Genomic DNA, 22117 nt, shown 5'->3' with positions numbered 1-22117 from the left:
GCTGTGTGGTGACCCCCGGGTGCAGGGTCAGGTCCTGCACCCGACTTTCGGCTCCAAGAGCCTGCAGCCCCAGGCGACAGGGGCTCCCCCAGGGGCTCCCCGCTGCTCTGAACACACCGCACACTGAGGAGCTGGAGCCCGAGGCTGCCCTTTTCTGAGCTCTCTGAGGTGACACCGAAGAGCGAACAGCCTCGGTCCTCGCACACACTGTGCCCACCACCCTGTCTAGGACGGCGCATGGCTGGGCCGCGTGCCTCCGCTCGCCTCTGCACCCTCCTTCCTCACCGTGAGTGCAAGGACCCTGACGCAGAAAGGCGGGCGGCATGCTCGGGGAACGGGGCGGGGCCAGCCCGGCCGGGCCTGGGGGTGAGGGGTTAGTAGATGGAGCTAGCAGGTCAGGGCTCAGTTGTGCAGACTGGGTGTTTTTCATTTTTATTTACTGATTTTTTTTTTTTTTTAGAAAAGGAAGGGAGGGGAAATGGGAAAGTTTTCTGGCAAAATGGCCCCTAAACAGGAGCATTTTTTCTGTCTTTTTCTAAAAAAAGACAGAAACATCCATTTGTTGTTTCACTTAATTTAGGCATTCCTGGGTTGATTTGTGCATGTGCCCTGATGGGGGATCGAACCTGCAACCTTGGCATAGTAGGACAGCACTCTAACCAACTGAGCTACTCAACTGGGGCTGGTGGGCTTATTTTAAGAGCTATTGGATGCCATTGGTGGGTTTGGAGTGAGTTGGGTCGAGAAGCAGGTCCTCTGGTTGCTTGTGGAGAACAACTTGGGTGGGAGTTAGGGGTGTGGGAGAAGCTGGCAGTCCAGGTGGGGGTCTAGCAGGAGGCTCCTGTGTGGCCCAGGTGAGAAGGGGGTCTCCACCAGGTGGGGGCCGGGGGGCCTCAGGGGAAGCTGACTTCCACCCTGTGGCCTCATGGCTGGGTGGCTGGCACTGCCATCGGAGACAAGAAGCCTGGGGAGGAACAGGCTGGGTTTGTGTAGTGGTGGGGGCAGGGGGAGGAAGAAGAAATACTAAGTTTGAGTTGCACGAGAGGCACTCAGGGGGCCGGGAGGTGTGGCTGGGTTGGGGACTCTGGGGCAGAGCGCTTGGGCAGGTCTGCGGTGGCATCTCTGGAGGCAGCAGGCCTGCAGCCCAACGGGAGGAAGAGGCCCACAGACGCAGCCGGCCCAGCAGGCCCTGCAGAAGCCACGGCCCAGCCTGGAGGAAGTGAGCGGCCCAGCCCCTGCCTCCCGGGGCCCTCAGCCCCCTGCTGACCTAGGGAACCCGGAACCTGCTTCTGTGTGGAGCCTGGGGCACCATTTCAGCTCCGTGACCCTGGTTTCCTTGTGTGGAGGAAGCAGCCAGGTGAGTCCTGCGTCTCGGCCCCGGGAGTCTGGGGCACTCTCTGTCCCTAGTGCTCGGGAGTCCAGGCTCAACAGGGAGGGCCCGAGGGGCAGTGGGACCTGAGCCCAGAGAACACAGGCAAGCCAGCAAAGTGGCCCCGTGTCCCCAACACCATCCCCCGACACTGAGAGGCACCACTCCCCTCCTCCCCTGAAGCCCAGGGGAGTGGAGGGGTTCTGCCCCTTCCCTGCACGGCCAGCTGAATCGATTCTGTTCACCGTGGCTTCTCCCCTGGGCCTCATCCACCCTGAGTCTTCAAAGGGAGAAACTGAGGCCTGGGTAGAGAAGGGGCTGCCCGGGCTGCTGATGGCTCGAGGCAGCTCCTGGCTCTACATCCACTGGGCTGCCTTTGGCTGGCATGCAGTCCAGCCCTTCCTTGTAAAGTTAAGCATCGGGACCAGAGAAGGGAGGGCGTTTGCCCAAAGCCACACAGCCAGAATGAGGAAGAGCCAGCCTAGAAGCTAGGCTCCCTAACGCCCAGGCCTGCCTCTTTCCTCTTCTCTGGCTACAGCCCTCAAACCGAACCCCAGTGTCCAACAGGAGGCTTGGGGATGCAGGGGACAGGGCCAGCCTAGCAACAGTGTTCTCCTCCCCACCCCACTTCAGGACAGGCCAGTCCCTGGGTGTCCCCAGGCCGGCTGCTGGTGCAACGTGGTGGGGGCGGGGCTTTGGCCCCATGAAGCCTTCTGAGCACAACTCTGGGCCCTGCTGCTGGGGCCGGAGCTGACCACCTGCTTGGCCACAGGGTGCCTGGGCCCCAGCTGTCTGTCAGGGTTGGGGACGCGGGGAGACCGGGGCTAGAGAGGGAAAGACGGAGGCAGGGCTGCCCGCACGCAGGAGAGGAAGTCGGGAGGGGAACAGGAAGGAGGCCCGGCTGGGCCTGAATCCACCGCCCCTGGCCTGGTGTGAGCTGCCCACCACCCTCTCCAGATTGAGGTCATGTACACTCTGTGGGTGGTTTTATGAGTGTGGGACCCCCAAACTACCAGAGAAAGAACCCCACTGCAGGGAGCCTTGGTCGGAATTGGAGGCCAGGCTGGGCCAGGCCAACCCCGAGCCCTCAAGCTGGAGCCGGGGGGCCAGCCCAGAGGACAGCGGCACTCAGGGGCTGGAGGTGCTGCTCTGTGCCCAGCTGTCTCGGGCTGGGGCCATGCACCCCGTGCTGTGGGCTCCGGGTCTATGGGTAACACCCATCAGCATGTTCCCCCACAGGCCCCCAGATCTCCCCCTTGAGCTCAGGGGTTCCTGGATTGGTCAAGCTTTGAGGAGTGGGCACCCGCTTTGTCCTGACTGCAGGGTGCGCTGGGGGGGGAGGTGTATGTTGGGGGGGGCACTTCCTGTGCTACAGGAGCAGGGTGGGCTGGCTGCTCCGTGCCCGGCCGAGGACTCCTCAGCCCCCGCTGAGCCTGTGCCCGACGGTACCTTCACCGAGTGCCTTTCGCCACCTGCAGTCCTGGCTGCCTGCTGCCTTCAGGGCCCCTGACCCCTTGCCTAGCCAGCATGGTGACCTGTCCACCAGAGCCAGCCCCACCCTGTCCCCTCCTCTTGATCTGGAAGCAATAACACAGCGGGTTTGGGGTTGCGAGGACCGTGACGCCCTCTGTCCCCTGCACCCCCAGGACTGGCAAGGAGAATGGAAGACGACCCCCTCTACCTCCTGCTGCAGTTCCCTAAGGGGGCGGGCCCTCTGGCGGAGCAGGAAGAACTCCTGCAAGGTGCGTGCCAGGGAGGAGGGTGGGTGGGTGGGGCAGAGGGCAGAGGGGAGGGTCTGCACCGAGGAACCAACAGGCTGTGCTGGGAACTTGCACTCTTTCCGATTGTGACTGAGCACAGTTCTGTTCAGCCCCCGCCTACACCTCCCATTTTATACCTGACACCCCCTCTGCACTTCTGGAACCTTCCACAGTTACCCCCATGCCCTCATCGCTGCCCAGCTCCAGGCTAATGGGGACGCTGAGGAGGAGGGCACTGGCGTGCCAAGCAGGTCTCGTAGGCAGCATCTCCATTGCACAGAGGGGGCGTGTGCGCACCTCCTTTGTAGGAATGGGGAGACCGAGGCGTGGACAGTCGCCTGCAGTGCGGGTGCAGATCTGGCCTCTGGCGGAGTGGGGCTCTGCTGACCTGCTCCCTTCACACCGAGGGTCTCTTGAAAAAGTGGGCGGGACAGGACAGGAGCAATTCAGTGAGTGTGGGTCCCCATCAGGAAGCCTCTTTTCTGAGCGTGGGGATGTCACCACCACCGTCACCTCTGTGGTCTCTCTTTGAGGAGATGGCTGGGCAGCAGGAGGGAGATGGCAGGTGCCCAAGGTTGTCCTCACCCTGTAACAGGAAACAGATGTGGAGCGCCCCACAGCCCCCTGGGCAGAGGCGCGAGGCGACCTCACTGGAACCTAGGGGGCCCTACAACACAAACATGGTGGCGGAGAGGCCCTGTGGGGGGATGTGCCGGGAAAAGCGGGGCACAGGCTTTCCCATCCCCGGAGCACCGCGCTCTGTGGGGGCCACGGGCTGTGCTCCGGAGTCACCAGCCAACTCCATTCGCGTCTGGGGCTCTCTGCCTTCTGCTTAAGGCAGCAGCAAGGGGACCGCTGTTGGGGTGCAGGGGTCAGTGCTGAGGAAAACATTTAGTTGCGCAGCTGATTTAGAGGTCACTGAAGCAGAGCAGGGACACAGGGTGAGGGAGTGGCCGGAATCTGTCCGGAGAGGGGCGGTGTCGCCACGGCCATCCCTTCGTCCGCTCCCCTGCTGGCCCCCCCCCTGGGAGCCCCACACATACAGACATCCCCCCACTCTCGTCAGTAGTCACAGGCTGGGTGGTCCTGGAAGGTTTGCAGGACGTCTAGGAGGGTCTCGGGCTGGGCCACAGGAGGACAGGGGCATGTGTTCTGTTGCCTTGGGCAAGGCCATCCCCACATGGTGACTCAGTTTCGCTCCCATCCATCCACTGGGGCCAGGTGACCTCTCGGGTCCCCATCAGCTCTGATGTTGTGATCTCTGTGAGTCTAACGTGGGGAAGCCGCTGAGCAGGCTGCCGGGGCTCAGAGAGTGAGCTGGGAGCCTGAGTCCTGCGCCTGTGTCCTGCCTCCGCCCAGGAGCCCAGTGGGGGTAGGGGGTCGCCTCAGCCCTGGGGGCTCGTCGGGGCTGTGGGCAGAGCTGTAAGTGGGCAGAGCTGCCGGATGAAACGGGGTACCCAGTTAAATGTGGATTTCAGACAAATGAGAAATAGTTTCAAAGTGTGTTCCTAAAATACAGATATTGCAGCGTCTAAGAGTGAGCAGTGTTCCTGAGGGAAACTCAGGGGGGGGCGCTTGGGGGGAGGCCCAGCCCATGCCAGGGGAGGGTGGCGGGCGGGCCAGGCCTGTCTGGTCGGTGTGGCTGTTTGGTGCTCAGGGCATGTGTGTCTGAGTCTGTGTGGTGTGTGTGCAGGTGTGTGTCAGCATGTCTGTGTAAGTGTGTGTCTAATTCTGTGTGGTGTGTGCAGGCATGTACCGGAGTGTCTGTGTGTGCAGGTGTATGTCAGAGTGTCTGTGCATTCAAGTGCATGTGTGTCTGAGTCTGTGGTGTGTGTGTAGGTTGGTGTGTATCAGTGTGTAGCTATATGTGTGTGCACATGTCTGTGTGCCTGTGCATCCATGGGTGTGTGTAGCCATGTGTCCTAGGTGCCTGTGTGTTTATTGGTATGTGGGGGTGACTGTGTGTGACCACATTTGTGTTCATGTGTGCACACACATATGCACCCATGTGTGAAGCCACAGGACCAAGTTCCCCTTGTGGTCAAGGGGACAGGCTGATGGATGACCTGCAGGGACAGACTTTTAGGGCCCTGCTGGGTCCACAGAAACACATCATGCTTGCCTCTGCTTCCAGGAGAAAAGAAGAAATTCCTGCCCCCCACTTCCCGGGAGGACCCCAAATTTGAAGAATTGCAAAAGGTAAGGCAACCTCTTCAATCCTGCTTTTCATCTTCTTGGGGTGGGGACAGCAGGTCAGCCTGCCCCTCCAACCTCAGGCTGCCAGGTGGTGATGCCCCAGGCCCCCAGACTCCTGTTGAATGGCTGCATGATGGAACATTTATTGAGCACTAAGTGTATACCTTTATATACACGATCCCAGCAAGCCTCTCAGGGTTGAGAGGGATCTGCAGTCCCTGGCATCCCAGGGAGGGGACAACAATGCTCAGAAAGGCGAGCTGACCTGTGGGGGACACATGGCTGGCTGGCAGCAGAGCTGGGGCTTGGCCCAGGCCATCGGCCCAAAGCTTGGGCTCCTTCGCTCGCTCAGCTCCCCAGGGCCACAGGCAGCTGGCGGAGTGGCAGGAAGGGGCGTCACCCAGTGCACGGCCCCGTCCCTGGCTCCAGGGCCAGCAGCGCACAGGCTCAGGGCCCCCATCTGCCGCTGCCCGACTCCACCAGGCTCCGCTCAGCCTGTCTCTTGCCTCCCCCAGGGAGGTTCCTGCACGGTGCCACCACCACACCCAGAGGATCTGTGGCCCATTTTCCAGCCCTCCCTCCTTCCCTCCCTCCCTCCTGTTCTCATGCTCCCTCCTTCCACCTGTCCCCTGTGGGGCACTGGGACACTGAGTGGACCCCACATGGTCCCATCTGGAAACCTGGCAGGGTGCCAACATGTCATCTCGGCTTGGGCTCCTCCAAAAACTGATCCCAACATGAGGACGTGGGTGCAAACTGTTGAGCTGGGAGGTGACAATCATGAGTGACAAGGGAAGTGGGGAAGTAAGATGGGAGAGAAGGCCCCGCCCCCAGGGCGAGTGATGGAGCAGGTGTCGGCCGTGGGGGCTTGGGCCTGCTGGGTGCCAGTGTGGGCATCGCCGCAGACAGCCTGCCCAGGGGTGGAGGAGCCTGGTGTTCACAGGCCAAGCCCTGGTTAGCGCGGGGCGGCACCCTCAAAGGGAGAGGCGTTCACACTCCGTCACCAGGCGCACAGGCAGAGTGGGGCAGGCCTGTAGGGGAGGTAAGCCCCACAGTGGTAAAGGTTAGGGCCTGGGCGGGGACACCAGCAGCTGTGTTTCACTAACTCCCTACACAGAACCCACGACAGCCTCCTGGTGCCCGGGTCTGTGGTGGAGGGAAGCCGATGACTCTTGGGAGCCTAGAGCAGGCCCCAGCTCAGTCTGAGAGACCCTGGAGGGCTTCCTAGAGAAGGTGACATTGGAGCTGTTCTTGAAGGATGGGGGGCAGTTGGCAGGCAGGAAAAGGGTGTTACAGGATGAGGGCAGCACTGCACAAGGTGAGGGGCCGGGGGGGAAGCGGCCCCCGGGTCAGCGTCCTCTGGGGCCCGCAGGCGCTGATGGAGTGGGTCAACGCCGAGCTCCTGCAGGAGCACATCGTGGTTCGGAGCCTGGAGGAGGACATGTTTGACGGGCTCATCCTGCACCACCTTTTCCGTAAGTGGCGGCCTCACCCCCCCCACCCCGGCTCCCTGAAGGTGAGCTCTTCGCTCAACCTCATCCCCCTCTGTGGCTCAGCCCTGGGCCACAGTTCTTGCGTTGTTTCTGCTAAATCTTGGGCTCCCCACCTCCACACTACCTCAAAAGCATTTATGTAGCGCTTGCTGTTTGTAGGCTGCTGGGGATAACAAACAAACCCCGGTGGCTGGAGGGAGGGCAGGCTGAGAGATGGCCCAGCAGCTCCGGCCCCGAAAGCCCCCTCAGGGCCACCTCCTGACCCTCCGGGCCTCCCCCCCACCCTCTCCCTTTGCTGGTGTGAAGTCGAGTTGGTCCAAGGTGCACAAAGCTGGGCGGTGCTGGAGGGCGGGTGGGTCTGATTCTGGTCCTCAGGGAGCCCAGGGCCGCCATTTACAGAGGGCTGGGCAGCACTTCCGCAGCCTCGGCTGAGGCCTCCTGAACCCCTACTGTGGGGCAGGGGGGTAATTCGAGGCACAGCTGCGTGAGGTTGCTGTCCCCATCTCACAGAGGAGCAAACAGAGGCTCTTGTCCAAGGTCTCACTGTGAAGGAAGCAGGGGGGTGCGCTTTAACCATCGGTGGCCACACTGCCCTGCAGAAAGGAAGTGGGGGGAGCTGGGGGCGGGCACGGGCGTGGTCAGAGTGAGGGGCGGGGCTTGCTCGGGGCCCACAGCTGGTCTGCTCACGTGGGCAGGGGTCAGAGCCGGCCTTGGCCTCTGCAAGGAAGCGCCCTGGCTGTGGGCCTCCCTGCAGGGCCCCAAACTCTGTCTCCCCTCTCTCCCTTTCTCCCCTTCTCCTGCCCTTACCACCCTCCACTGCCCCCTCCCAAACTCAGAGAAGCTGGCGGGGATCAAGCTGGACGTGGAGGAGATCGCCTTGACTGCTGTGAGCCAGAGGCGTAAGCTAGAAGCCGTCCTGGAGGCCACCAACCGCAGCCTGCAGGGTGATGACAAGCAGCCGGTCAAGTGGAGTGTGGACGGTACCTGGGCTCAGAGGGCAAGGGCAGGGTGGGGCTGGAGAGCCTGGGTCCTTCCTTCGGAGCGGGGACAGCTTCCCTTTCATCCACAAGGCACCAGCTCAGCCGCCTCAGGTGAGGGCACAGCCTGGGGGCCTGGAAGAAGGCAGAGCCGCAGGCAGGTTCAAAGTGGGCACCAAGTCTGTGACGAGGAGCACACAGCCTGGCCCTGAGGGCGTCCCGGCAGCAACACAGCCCGAGGGCAGTACCCGGTCTGGTCTGTGGCACGGCCATTGCTCACAGAGCTCCATGTGCCCACTGCCCTGCGAGAGGGTCCCTCTTAGACCCCTCTCCTGCACTTGGTTCAGTTACCTCGGCAGCGCCTGCTCGTAAGGCCTGAGGCCGTGCAAAGCACCCAGGCTTCCCGCCCCATTAAGTCTGCCGTGGGAGACTTTCCGGCTGCTCCGATCTCCACATTCTCCCCATTTTCCTGACAGGCAAACGGAGGCTGAAGGAGCCGAGCAGCCCTCCAAGGCTGGGGGCGGTGGTGTGGCAGTCTGCACAGCCACTTTGTGCTGGGCAGGCGCCCCTGCCTTGCCACTCGGTTTCAGGTCTCCCCTTCAGGGACCTGTGCTCAAAGTGGTGACCTGGGTCAAGTCACACTCGGCTAGAATCTGACAGTTTGTCCAGCCGGTGTCTCCACCGTAGGACAGGACACGCAGTTGTTTTCCACAATAGACTGCGCTTCAGAGAGCACCTCCGTGCCTGACCCCAACCCCCTAGGGGACCTGCGTTCGCAGAGGTGGGGGGCCCTGTGCTGTGTTAGGGCCACTGTGCTGTTAGGTCTGAGTGTCAATCTCCAGGCCTCTGCTGTCCAGCAGGCTGGACACCCATCTCTGCGGTCTGCAGAGGGTTGTCATGACGATAAGGAGACCTCCGTGGGGTCCCATGTATGGGTGGCCCCTCAGCTCTGACCTTGTGTCCCTCTCCCCTCCCAGCCATCTTCAACAAGGACCTGCTGGCCACCTTGCATCTCCTCGTGGCTCTGGCCAAGCACTTCCAGCCCAGCCTGCCCCTTCCCACCAATGTCCAGGTGGAGGTGATCACCCTGGAGGTAACGGCTGGGTGGAGGGGGCTCACTGTGTGGAGCGAGCTTCCTGGGTCCGCCTCACCACCCCCTGGATGGGGGGGTGCTGTGGGGGGAAATGGGGGAGCCAAGTGTGCTCTAGAAAACCGTGAGAACTGTGCACCCCAGCAGGGCAGCAGTGGGTACTGGGCTGGCGCTGTGCGGGGAGATGCCGAGATGCCAGGGGGGGCGGCAGGGACCCAGAGAGGCCATGTGGGGTTGGTGACTTATGTCAGCAGGTGGCCTTGTTGTGAAGGTCCTGGCTGCTGGCAGCCACATCACGTGGGCCGTAAGTGGCCATCTGTCCATGGCCTTTTGGGAGCCCTGACACCACAGAGTCCTAGCCACTGTCCTCGGCATTGTCTCTCATTCACTAGCCAATGACTATGATGAAGGTCCCGAGCTTTCTCCACCCCGAGGGGTACTCTGTCTAGTATGTGCATGGCTTGTGCTGTTGTTGAGGTCAAGGAGTCCGAAGCCGAGGATCTTTCTCTCAGACTCAGCGCCGCAGATGAGGCCCTGTCTGCTCCCTGGTCCACCCCAGGTTCCGGGTGCCCAGTGAGCAGCAGGCGTCCCATCCCGGTGCACACCTTTAATGTGACCAAACAGAGCACGCCAAGTCCAGCCTCACTCAACTGAGTGATTCTTCTCTCAAAACCATGAATTAAAATGATCCACTGAGCAGTTTCATGGGCTTTGTTTGTGCTCCTTCTGTGAGTCAGAGGGGATTCCATTTCTTCATTTGTTCAGTTACTCACCCACCCATCCACTCATCCATCCATTCACCCATATGTCCATCCATCCATTCACCCATACGTCCATCCATCCATCCATCCACTCGTCCATCCATCCACTCGTCCATCCTTCTATCCACCACCCATCCATCCACCATCCACCCACCATCCATCCATCCATTCACCATCCATCCATCCACTCACATTCATTCATTGTTCAGATCGATGGATTTACTGGCCTCTCTGAGCCAGGCACTGGACGAGACTCGGGGATACTTGGGGAATGAGGCAGACTCAGTCCCAGTCCTCGTGGGCTCGAGGCCCGTGGAGGAAGGACCGTCCGCCGGACCGCCGTGCTGAGATTGCCCAGGAGGCTGAGAGAGGCACTGCAGCAGGGTTGCCTGGGGTCCTCTGGGCTGCTCGGGCCCCCAAAAGACTGACCAGCAGGTGGGGGGCCCCAAGTTTTCTGGGACCACAGTTCCTTCCCCCCTTTCCCCCTCAGAGCACCAAGAGCGGCCTGAAGTCAGAGAAGTCCGTGGAGCAGCTCACCGAGGGCAGGTGAGGGCAGGGGCAGGCCAGGGCATGGCGGGCAGGCCTGCCTGACCTTCGAGGTGGGGGTGCTCACACTCTGCCTGTCCTTTCTGCCCTGTGGGGGCACCCCAGGGCCCTCCCCGTGCTGGGCCTCTCCGGCATGTGCACGGGGCACCCGGCTGACCGAGCTCCTTGGCCCGTTTCACTCCTACAAAGCCCAGCTGGGAGAGGTCAGTTCTTCTCGGCCTGCAGGCCTGACGGTCAGCTCCACCTGGGTTCCAACCCAGGCTCGGCCCCGTGTGAGCTGTGTGACCTTGGGCAAGTCACCTCCCCTCTCTGAGCCTCTTGCTTCTCCGAAAAATGGGGACCCATTTCTACCTGTTGAGGCTGTTGTGAGGGTTATAGATGATGTATGTGAGGCAACCTTCCCCTACCCTGCACCCCTAAGTCCCGAGGTCCTCCCAGTCTAGGGCACCTGGATTTCCACTGGAGAGTGGGGGTGGGCCTGGAACCACCGTAGGTAAGGGACAGCCATGCCCTAAGCAAGCGAGCTGAGCGCGGCAGGGGCCGGAGTTGGCAAACCTGGCTGGCCCCTCACGCCAGTGGGTTCTGGGCACGTGTTAGCCCATTTAACTTTCCCCCGGACACCCCTGAGGGCCTTGCCCCTTCCCCCCAGACCCAAGTGGCCTCCCAGGGACCTGCTCTGAACTGGCTCCAGCGAGGCCAAAGCTTCAGGGTCTGAGAATCAGTTTGGGGCACTTGCGGGGGGCAATTGAAGTCCACGACACCATGTTCCTTCCTCCTCTGTGACCCTAAAATTGCCCTTCTCTGCCCTGTGAGCCCAGAAACCACTGTGAGTCCACCTCTGGTTCTCCACGTGTGTCCCGGCCCCATGGGTGCCTGTCCCTCCCGGCAGTCCACTTGTATTCTGGGCCCCAGAGCCCGTTCCAGGCTGCCTCTGCCCCACACAGCACCAGCTCCCTGCAGAGGGCCGCCTGGCTCCCGAGAGAGCTGGGCCTGCTTTGGGCCCGGAACCTTGCTTCTAGGGGGCAGGAGTGGGGTGGAAAACTCAACAAGAAAGTCAAAGGAAAACCACTCAAAAACAGTAAAATCGGAGTGAGAGAGGCCAGGCCCACAAGAGCCTGTGTGATTCCACTTGCACAGAACAGTCAGAACTAGTGGACGGCGAGAGATGAAAATGGTAGTGATGTCTGTGGGGGGGACATGTGGGGGCACAGGAGGGCACACCAGGTGGTGCCTGGAAGGCTCCAAGCCTCCTTGAGGGTGAGGATCACATGGGTGTGCAGAAGTGCACATAGGGTTTGTGCATTTTATTGTCTGTGGAAGACACTCCCTCCCCTGGAACTCAAGGGCGTCCCCCAGAGCAACCAAACCCAGACCTGCCCGGGTGCCGGAGCCCCAGGGGAGAGCGCGGCCCCTGCCAGGGCTCCCGCGGGCTGCCTTACGAAGCCACTGGGGATGAAAGAGCCAGCTCCGCTGTCCCCCTTGCCAGGGCCAGGGCCACGGCCAGGGCCACGGCCACAGCCACGGCCAGGGCCTGTCACATTAAAAAATCGTAAGTCTCAAGATTTTTTAACCATGTGTTTGCTTTTTTCTCCTCTACCATTTTCCCCTCAGCACAGACAAGGACCAGCCTTCAAGTGAGTACTTTTATAGCTTAAGAAAATCTGCTTTTTGTCCCATACATGTTCGAACAGCAGTCCCCGGCCTGCGTGGCACCACGGCCTGGTTTTGTGGAAGACAACTTTCCCACGGACTGGGTGGGAGGGGAACAGGAGGCGAGCTCAGACAGAATGCACCTGGACACATTCTTTGTCTGGCCCCACCGCTCACCTCCTGCTGTACAGCCTGGTTCCTAGGTCCCTAACAGGACTGCCGGTCTGTGGCCTGGGGGTTGGGGTTCCTATGTTAAAACGAGAGGGGTTCATTTCTGGATGTCCTCTCCCATTTCCTCTGTGGTCTGCGTTTGTGCCTCGGGCTTTCCTCTGGCCCCTTCATGCCCCGCCTGCCTGTCTTTGCGCGGGCCTGGCTGCTCCTTCTCGTGGCCCTGCTCCTGTGGGTCGAGAGTTTATAGTTCCCATTGGCAGTGGTGGTGGGGTTGTGCAGTGTGTGGGCCCTGGAACGAAGGCCTGGGGTCAGACACCGGTTCTCCCATTTATTAACCACGTGAACTTGAGCGAGTCTCACAGTCCGTCTGAGCTTCAGTCTCCTCCTCTGTGAAATGGGGTTAACGATGGCACCCCCTGTTAGATCTGTGTGTTTAGCTCGTAGTGTGAGCGCTTCACAGGGATTGCTCAGCAGTGTGGCTGCTGCTCTTGTGACAGAGCCCGTCACCAGGCACCTGGGAGAGCTCCGTGCCCTCGTTCTGCCACCACAGACGCCCACGGGGGGACTTGGGGGCTGAGTGTCAGTCCCAACCCCAGCTCACCACCTCTGGCAGCTCCCCAGGACGTGTGGGTGGAGCAGGGACCTAGGAGGAGGCCAGGCCCATTCCCAGAGGGAGGGGTGGTGGCGGAACGCACACAGTGCCAGGCGTCCCCCGCAGAAAGGAGGACCGTTCACTGAGGCTCCGCTGCGTGCCCAGCCTCCAGGCCCGCTCTGACCCTTGCAACCACCCTGCCTGGGAGGTACGATGGGCCACGCTTTTCGGGTGAGGAGACCGAGGCCCAGAGAGGGGCAGCGGTCGCCCTTCAGCCCCCAGCCAGGGAAGCAGTAACTTGGATCCAGGCCTGCTTTTAAATTCAAGAACCTTAAGCTAAAACTATAGTTCCCTCTGGACTGATCACTCAGAGAAATTTTTTGTGGAGAAAACTCCCTGTTTGGCTCAAAGATAATAGCATTGTAATGAGGTGTTTATTGGGTCTGTCTGCAGAAGACGTCTTTGATGAGCTGTTCGGACTGGCCCCAGAGAAAGTGAAGGCGGTGAAAGAGGTGAGAGACCAGACAGCGCTCCATCGCTCGCCTCCCACCTGCCTCGTGCCGCCGCCGGTCATGGGAGGAAGAAACTGGGCCTCAGGCCACACCCACTGGGTGCTGTGGGGAGAGGGGCAGGGCTCCCCATCCCCCCAGCGGGAAGGTTGCAAACCTGAGCCTGGGTTCTGCGTTCTTTCGTGGGTAGGCCATCACCGCCTTCATTAACCAGAAGATGGAGGGCCTGGGCCTGTCCGTGCAGGACCTGGACACACAGGTAGGGGCTTGGCGGTGGGGGGCCCAGGCAGGGACAGCTGTCAGGGAAGAGGGCGCCCAGGGCACTGGGAGCTGCCCACCTCGTGTGGCCTGGGGTGGGGTGTGTCACCTCTCAGGGCCTTGGGGTCCTCCTCTCCAACCAGGGGTGTTGCTGGCAAGCAGCATAGCCAGCCAGGGACACTGTGGGGGTCCCCTGAGATGGGGACCCTCTTTGGAGGGGCCCACTGATGCTGTTCTTACTTTTCATGGGAAAAGAAGCACTTGCAGTTCGTTTTTCAAGAGTAACCGTAGATGGGCAGACACCAGACTCAAAGTGCGTGTGCACTGCCTGTGTCCTGCATGCACAATGATGTTGGTGAGGTCTGTGTGTGTGCCAGGTGTGGCAGGTGCTGACACCACCCCACAGCCTTGGGCTGACACGCACCAAATCGGCCCGGGGAGGACCTACGCCCTGTGTGCTTCCTCAGTGCAGGGGCATCAGAAAAGCTGAAAGGTAGATTGCCAGTGTGGCGCTGGGTGGGAGGGGGAGGTGTGGCCGCCTGGGCTGTGCTCACGCAGTGTGGCTGGGGTGGAGAGGTCAAGGCCGGCCCCAGGTGGACTAAATGGCTTACGGCGATCTCAGCGGGAGCTGCTGACTTCTCAGACACACCCTGATGTCAGCCAGCAAAGTCGGGGGTTGCTGGCCTCTGTGTCCTGGCAGCTAAAGCCAGCAAAGCCCTCATCATGTGCCAGTCCCCAAGCAAAGCACTTTACAGACCTCATCTCCTGGAGGCCCCCCAGCAACCCCTGAGCTGGGGGCTGGTGCTCTCCCATTTCACGGATGAGCGCATGAAGGCCCAGAGGGGTTAATGAACCCATCCAGGGTCACACAGCAGTCTGAACCCCAGATCTGGCCTCTGCTGAGGCCAGAGTCTGTGCTCGTCACCACCTCACGTGGTGGCCACAGGGGAAGCCTGTGGGATGTGTCCTGGGGACACAACAGGGTGGAGCCACCAGAGGGACACGTGTTGCCCCTGGGCTCTGGGGACACCTCCACACGGGCTGTGCGCCCTTGGGCCTGGGCTTCTCTGAGCCTCAGGCCCCTTTTCTTTTAAAACAGGTACAAGGATACCAACCTCATGGAACTGCGAGTAATGAATGAGAAAACGGCCGTGTGCCCTGGGCACGTGCCGTGCCTAATGAATTTGCGCTTCATTACATTGTACGAGAGTACAGACAGGGTGACTTATCAGGGCTGCATTCCGCCCGTGGCATCCTTCTCCTTCCCCCAGTGAAACCACAGTGTTCGGAGGGTGGTGGCCTGGGCACAGATGGCGTTCGGAGACGACTGGACAGGAGGGGCTTTCGGGGGTCCTGGTGTTTCCGTGGCATCACCAGGACAGAGCAGCAGAAATGATTTCAGGCCAAACAAAGACCATCAGAGAGGACCTGACATGAGAAATTTCCGTCAGGGTCTTCGAGTGGAGGTTTTCCTCCGATATCCAGCCTCGCACTTCGTGTCTTTGAGGAGGTGGGACGGGCCCGGATCAGCAGGGGCCACGCGGTGCGGGAAGCCGGCTTTGTCTCCGAGCGGGCAGACGGGACAGGTGGAGATGTTAGCACAGGGGCCGGCACCGTGAGCTGCGCTGTTCTCTGACTCCTCCTGGCCGGACGGGGTCACACTGAACTCCACTTCCGCCCATGCTGCAGGAGCTCAGGGGCCAGGGTGTGGTCGGTCAGCAGAACGAGGGGAGGCAGGCTCCCCAGCGCAGGCCACAGCTCCTTTCACTGGGCGCAGACCTGGTGCCAGGCCGCCCGTAACTGCTTTGTGCTCACTGCGGCCGGTGCACACGGCCGTGCTTCGAGGTCAGGGATGCCTTTCCCAAAGAGGATGCTGAGGGCCAGAGAGGCTGTGCGACCTCCGAGGGCCCACGCGGCCGAGGGGCAGAAACGGGGCTCCCCAGGGCCGCCGAGTGCCTCCCCTCCAGCGCCCTCCCTTGCAGTTGGCAGACGGAGTCATCTTACTCCTGCTGATTGGGCAGCTGGAAGGCTTCTTCCTGCACCTGAAGGAATTCTACCTCACACCCACCTCCCCTGCGGAAATGGTAAGTTTCCAAAGACACTCCTCGGGGATCTGCTTCTGAGCAGACCATCAGCACGGCCCGCCTTTGTCCATTCACCTCCAGGTGAAGGGCGGGGCGGAGAGGAAGTCTGTTTGCCTGTGTGTCTGCTCACGTACCCTCCCACCCCTCCCCTGCCTTGCCCATCCACCCGTCCACCCACCCAATTCTTTTGCCCCTTCCTCCTCCACCTGTTCACTTACCTGCCCACCCATCTATCCACCTGCCCACCCATCCACCCACCCACCCACTCACCATGCACCTCATCCCTCATTTTGGGAGGCCCCACTGGGGGGTGAGGCCCTGTGCTGTGGGGACCCAAAGCCAATGCAATGCCGGGCCTGCTTCCGCGACCCCTCAGTCTCCGCCTGCTATGTGTGCAACGATGCACGGTCTCCGGGGCCAGGAGGAGCTGGTTCAGTGACCAGCTCCTGCCTGACGGGGGAGGGCCATTGAGGGGTCTGGTCTCCCAGACGATTGGGGGAGGGCCAGCGAGGGGTCTGAGGAGAGGGCGGCTAGTGTGACCTGAGGAAATCAGGAAAGCCATTGCCTAAGAGGTGGCTTGTGACATTGATTAGGGTGTGGTCCATACAGTTAAATGGGGCGGGGACCCTGAGGAGAGGGCACAGTGTTGGCAGAGGCTCAGCAGTGGACGGAAGCACCAGTATTTGGGGCGGTTGTCTGCGGCGTGCCCCTGTGGCAGGGGCTGGCCAGGGTGGTGGGGGTTGGCCTCGTGGGAGCTGGGAGGTGCCCTGCGCGCCTGGAGGCTGGCGGGCTGGTGGGAGACGGCCACCTCCGTCCGGGCAGGGGTCTGTGACCTGAGATGGAGAGAAGGATGGCAACGCTGGTGCCAGAGGCAGGGCCACCTCTGAGCACAGGCTGACAGCCTCCAAGCCCTGGGGGCTCCTGCTGGTCCCCACCCCTGGGCCTTTGCACGGGCTGTGTCCTGCCAGAAACGCCCTTTCTACCTGAAATACCTGCCTGTGAGGACCTCCTCCTCCCTCTGAAGGTAGGAAGCTGAGGCTGCTCGGCAGTGACGGGATGTCCGGCTCCTTGCCAGGGCAGACGTGGCAGGGGAGGAGAGGCCTGGGCTCTGCCCCTTCACCGCCGCCAGCTCAGTGTCTGCACCTCAGGCTTCCTGTTTCCAAAATGGGCTCACAAACCCTGCCCTGAACACCCCTGGGTCACACAAATAGAAAGGAAGATTTGGGGGATCATGCAGGTGGAGGCACGGCCTTACAGACAGGTGGTGATGCTGAACTTGTGACTGGGGCGGAAAGCTGGGCGGCTGGCAGCCTGCCCGGGACCCCAGGTGGCAGCTTAGCTCTGTCACACCAGGGTCCCCACGGCCCACTGAGCACCGACAGGGGACAGCACTCCCACTTCTCTGCATCGGTGGCTTTTCCTGAAGGGCAACACCTGGCAGAGTGGGGTGCCCATCGCTGGGGTCCCCCCTGAGGCCATTTCTGGGAAGAGAAAAGGCTTCTGTCCCCTTTGATGTCCCCGTGTGTCCCTAGGGAGGGCAAGAACCCTCTGCCCTGGGTCTGGATCCGACGTCGGGGCTTGCTTGGGAGCCTAGTTCCAGACCCCTTCCGCAGCCCCACCCCCTCACACCCCGGGGTCTGCTGTGCATGCCTTTGCACCCTGGGGACACGGGGACCCCCCCTTTAGTGGGCGTGGTCTCCACCACCCCACTCGCAGGGTTGCTCTTGACTTGACAGCCCGTCAGGCAGGGCGGAGCCGGCACAGGAACCAGCAGCACTCACAGGGTTCTCGCCCCTCCCAGCAGCTATTGCCCCAGAGGCGCTGGGTAACAAACCACGGAGCGCCTGGGGGCTCAACCCGCTTTGCTCTCCGGGACCTGCAGGTCTGCCGAGCGCAGTGCAGGCTCAGCGGGGCTGCATCACTCGTCTGGGGGACCGACCCAGGGACTGGCTGGAGCCTGGCCAGGGTGGGGGCAAGCCCTCCTGGTGGGGCTCAGCCGCGGCAGTTCAGGTCTGTGCCCAGCACCCCCCATCCCCTTCCTGGGGCCGGCAGTGAGCCCAGTGTGGTTTTCTCACGGTGATGGCAAGGGCACAGGGCACCAGGTGGGACATGGGTCTGGGCCCAGAACTGGCAGGCGGGCACTCCGCCTCACGCTCTTGGCCAGAGCAGGCCCTTCGACCTTGGTGGGGATACGGGAGAGCCCTGCAAAGGGCGCCGAACAGGGCCCACTCAGGTTCTCCCGCAGGCCTGCTGGGTGCACTCGCTAACTCCCCCCAAGCTGGCCTCTGTGGTAGGGACTGTCCCATGCCCGACCCATAGGCAGGAACTGAGTGCAGGGAGGTCCAGCAATGGGTCAAGGGCACATGGCTGGTTCGGGCAGAGGCCAGAGTGGCATCCAGGCTCGTCTGTCCCCAAAGCCAGAGCTGCCTCACGCTTTGCTTCCTTCCTGGGGATACGGTGGGAACCCTGAGGAGGATGGAGGCGTGGAGCCTCTCTGTGTCTGGGAAGGAGGCTGCAGGGCCAGTGCAAGGCCTTCGGAGGGTCTGTGCTGAGGCTGAGACTGCGGTTCCAGCCCTGGGTCCGGGAGACGGGACCCGGACATGTGAGCCGTGCAAGAAGGGGGAGGAAGGAGTGGGGCGGGACGCATGCAGGCTGAGACCCAGAACAGCTCAGGGGTCCCCGCTTTATGACGTAGGTGTGGAGGGGACCTCTAGACCCACGCTCAATGTTTTGCCCATTTCCCACTCCCAGTGACAAGCAAGAGACAAGTGTCCCCAGGCAGCCTACTGGCCAAAACCACAATTTTAGAACCAGCTGCCAAAGACCAGCCACCATAAACGTGGGGGAAAGTAGCAGCCTCTTAGCTCCGGCCCTAGGCATGAATGTGGTCGGCGGGTATTGGAAACCTCAGCTGCAGGGATGTGGGAGAGAAGTGCTGAGCTAGTCAGAGGTCGAAGGGGGCAGGCGGGAACCAGAGCCCTTCCCGAAGGCGGGACACCGAGGAATTGTGCCCCAGCAGAGTGGCCTGGGAAAGTTGGGCTGGTCCTGCTCGGGCCTTCCTTGCTGACGGTGTTCACATGAGAGGGCCATTCCGTGTGCCTTCTCCCCCAAAGTCCGGTGGAGACATCAGGGACGGAGGGAGACCAATCGTCTGCGCCGTGGAAATCACAGCACCGGAGCCAGGAGACGTCCGCTTCTGCCCACGTTCAATTATGTGTCCACTGAGGACGAACGCCTCCTCTGGGGTTGTGACCTCCCCTCAGCTCAGCGAGCTCAGCATTTTTACCTTCACCATGTCCCACAGTGTGCGGAGGGAAAATGATGCTTTGGGCAGAGCGTGGTGAGATGGTTCTGCAGCCCGGGGCAGCTCCGCCTGCTTCAGGCTGCGGAGCGTTGGAGTGACAGACAGCCGTGCGTGTGGCCCTTCTGGGGTGGCGCTAGCAGCGACTCTGGGGCTACCGGCTTCGGGGGCAGGAACAGGTCCGCTCTGCCCTAGGCAAGGCCAGTGTGGAGTCATCGCTCCACCCGCACTTTGGAAATAAGCGAGGGAACCAAGTGTCTCTCCGGATAGAGGTCTCCCGAGGGGCCATGACGGATGGACCCAGTGGTGAAACAACTCGGGAGAACATGCGTCGTCTCGAAGGTTCATGATCCACTGTGACGTGTCCCAGGCTCCTGGAAGGCCTGCGGTGGGGACTTCCATGCTGCTCTGCTCACACCAGCGTCCGCCCCCCATGACGGTCCAGGCACAGATGCTTGCCCGGCTCCTGCCGGCAGAGGCAGGGCTGCGAGGCCGGAGGGCGCGGTGGCTCCTTCTGGCTCTGACCTGACTTCCGTGCGTCCTGTGAAGAGTGTCCTTGAGGATGTGGATGAGAGCAACGGCAACCCTCATTTTCCAGAATCTTCCCATCTGGGAAGAAGACTCGGGGACACAGATGCAGCATGGGTGGGGGTGCAGCTTAGCTCTATTCACTTGGAAATGCCCTTCTGTCCTCAGAGGTGTGGCTGCTCTTGCTTGGGACTCTGTGGCAGCTTTTGTTTCTTCTCCTTGACCGACTGTAGAGGGGAGGCCCTGAGGGGCCAGGACTATAAAGGGGACAGCCCTGTGGGGCCAGGACCCTGCTGCTCCTGCGCCCTCTTCCTTCCTGGACCAACCCCGGCTCAGCCGCTCTGTCCATCTGATGCTCCAACACCAACTGTCCCCAGTGGAGAAGGACCTGCTCACCATGCCTTCCAGGTCCCAAGGAAGGGCTCCCTCCTGGCACCCACGGAGTAGGGTGCATTCCTCTTGCTTGGTGTGGGTGCATAATGAGCCAGCTGATGGGAGGACACAGCCCGGTGCCCTAGGACACAGCAGGAGCCCTGGGGGGTGGGAGGAAGACACTCCCTCCAATCTGCCCAGTACCCCTGGCCCAGGACTGTGAGCCACACCCTCATCTCCCTTGGGGTTTGTCTTTTCTCAGGGGCTTTGAGCACTCCTACCCATCCCACCCCCAGCCCTTGTAGGAGCCCCCACTCCAGGGATGTGCGGGGCAGCCTTAGGTGAGGCGAGGCCCCCGCTGTGCCTTCCTCACCCCACCTTCAGATTTTGTGCTGTGCCTTCAAGTCCCTTCTATCGAAGACCCAGCTGGCAGCCTTGGAGCAGCAGGCTGCCAGCTCCAAGCTGGGTCCAAAGACCCAGCTGGAAGGTGGGCTGTTTCCCGGGAACAGGTGGGGGGACTGAGGCCCAGCCAAGGTGTGGGCTTTGACTGACCTGTAACTTTCGACCTGGTGGGGACCAATGCATGGAGTTCCCCCCAGATCTCAAGACCCCTGCTGCCCAGACCCACCAGGTGACTGGATGCAGTCTGGGCAGGGCTGGACCCTGCACGGGCCTGCCAGCTTCATCTTCCACACTGCCACCTGGGCCTCTAGGAGCCTGGCTGGGTTGCCATGGGAACTGCCTGGCATGTTGGAAGCAGGCTGTGGGGCTGGGATGGCTAGCCACCTGTCTGGGATGTCCAGCCCCCACAGTGGACCTTCGGGTGGCTGAGACCATCAAAGGAAGGACCTGCTGGAGGTCCCAGGGAATCAGGGGTGTGGCCAGCTTTAGGCCTCGCTGTCCCACTCCCCCCACCCTCTCTTCCTGCCGTTCCGGGAGGCCGCTCTGCCCGTATGGCAGCATCGGAGGGGGGGCTCCCTCCAGCAGTGTCGGAAGCCCAAGGGAGGGGCTAGATTTGTCAGGGTGGCTTCTTTTGACAACATCTGATAGGGTCTCGTCATTACAGATGCACAATGTCACCCTGGCCCTGGAGCTGCTGAAGAGCGAAGGCCTGCTGGACCACCCTGTCAGCGCTGAAGGTGTGTGTGCAGCCACGCGGGGCTCTGGCCCTGCTCCTTGGGCAGCCGGCCCGGGGCGGATGCACAGAGTGGGGTGCACGGGGTCGGGTGCATTCCTCTTGCTTGGTGTGGGTGCATAATGAGCATTTACTGAGGCTTCCTGGGGCGGCTCCCCCCACACATGGTGGAGGGAGGAACCCCAGGGAGAGAGGATGGGGCCTGGGTCCCCAGGGATGGGCTGTCCAGAGAGGCGAGACCTTGAGGAGTTCCCTGCATCGCACGAGGGGACAGGGGAGGACTGGGCGGGAGGAGGAGGCAGGGCCAGGTGGTGGTCCCGGCACTCAGGCCGCGCTTGACCGACTGCCTGGTTTGCTTGGAGTTTCTGGAGTTGGCACGGAAGGCCCTCGGTCCTGGGCAGAGTGGGACGGCTGGTTGGCCCCTCTTCTGCCCAGGCCTGACAGGCCACCTTGCTCTCCTCTGACCTCAGCCATCATCAACAAGGACTCCAAGAGCATACTGCGGGTCCTCTACAGCCTGTTTCTCAAGCACAAGATGAAAGAAAGCACGGACAGGATGCCACGTGGACCCCCAAATTAACCAGCTGCCCCCCAAAGCTGCTTCCCTGCTTGGCTGGAGCCCCTCCCCCCTCTCCTGTTTCCATCTTTCTGACTATCAAACCCACTAGGCGTGGGTCCATTTTGAGCCAACCTCTGGCCTGGTTTGGTTTAACAAATGTATTTCCGGGAGGGACTTGGGAGCCTGCCGGGGTCCTGGGAAGGGCCATTACATGGGCATAAACAGTAGCTGACCCTGCTTGCAGCCTTGCTCCCCACAAGGCTGGGTGTGGAAGGTGCTGCCCCTCTGGGACCCAGAGCCCCACCCTGGGACCTTCCCTGGAGTTTGAGGGTCTGCTCTGAGGGCAGAAGGGGCTCTCAGGTATCAGGGCTGGTGGCCAGAGGTCCCGGCCTGCCCACACTCAGCTGCTACCACCTGGGGCGACAGTGCCCGGATCCCCATCCAGTGGCTGGAGCCCTGTGTGTCCCCAAACCCATGCTCCCGAGCCATGCACAGAGGGTAACCCAGTTCCTTGCCAGAAGAACCATGGCCCAGGCCCACCCCTATGGCTGAAGTCGTGAGCTTTGCTCAAGTCACAAAGAAGAAATCTTTGTGGTCGATCAGTGCCCTGTCCCCAGGGAGGTGTCCGGTGCTGTGGGTCCTGGCATCGCTGGCTTTGTGACCTTCTTGATGGTCATGTTCTGGCCCCCACCCTACTCCAACCTCTCCAAGCTGAAAGCCACTCGCTCTTTCCAGGGCTTTCCTATGCTGTCAGCCAGCCTGAGAT

General features: G+C 61.6%; 1 protein-coding gene across 2 annotated transcripts; it reads left to right on the top strand.

Moving 5' to 3' along the window:
- The first annotated feature begins 1025 nt into the window (after positions 1-1025).
- On the top strand, positions 1026-21588 carry PARVG (parvin gamma). Of its 2 annotated transcripts, XM_037049808.1 has the most exons (13): positions 1026-1357; positions 3016-3111; positions 5264-5328; positions 6698-6800; positions 7655-7798; positions 8773-8888; positions 10137-10192; positions 11804-11826; positions 13059-13117; positions 13305-13373; positions 15355-15456; positions 20724-20796; positions 21263-21588. In XM_037049808.1, exons 2-13 carry the CDS (start codon positions 3030-3032, stop codon positions 21370-21372), a joined length of 1002 nt encoding a protein of 333 aa, XP_036905703.1. In that variant the 5' UTR covers positions 1026-1357; positions 3016-3029; the 3' UTR covers positions 21373-21588. The 2 variants fall into 2 exon arrangements, with proteins under 2 accessions (XP_036905703.1, XP_036905713.1); XM_037049818.1 differs by lacking the exons at positions 1026-1357; positions 3016-3111; positions 5264-5328; positions 6698-6800 and adding an exon at positions 6828-7170.
- Positions 21589-22117: the final 529 nt, after the last annotated feature.

Source organism: Sturnira hondurensis, unplaced genomic scaffold, assembly GCF_014824575.4.
Source record: "Sturnira hondurensis isolate 20B ecotype Veracruz unplaced genomic scaffold, ASM1482457v3 Scaffold0000780, whole genome shotgun sequence".
NCBI lineage: Eukaryota > Metazoa > Chordata > Mammalia > Chiroptera > Phyllostomidae > Sturnira > Sturnira hondurensis.
This window is presented reverse-complemented; position numbering and strand designations above follow the sequence as displayed.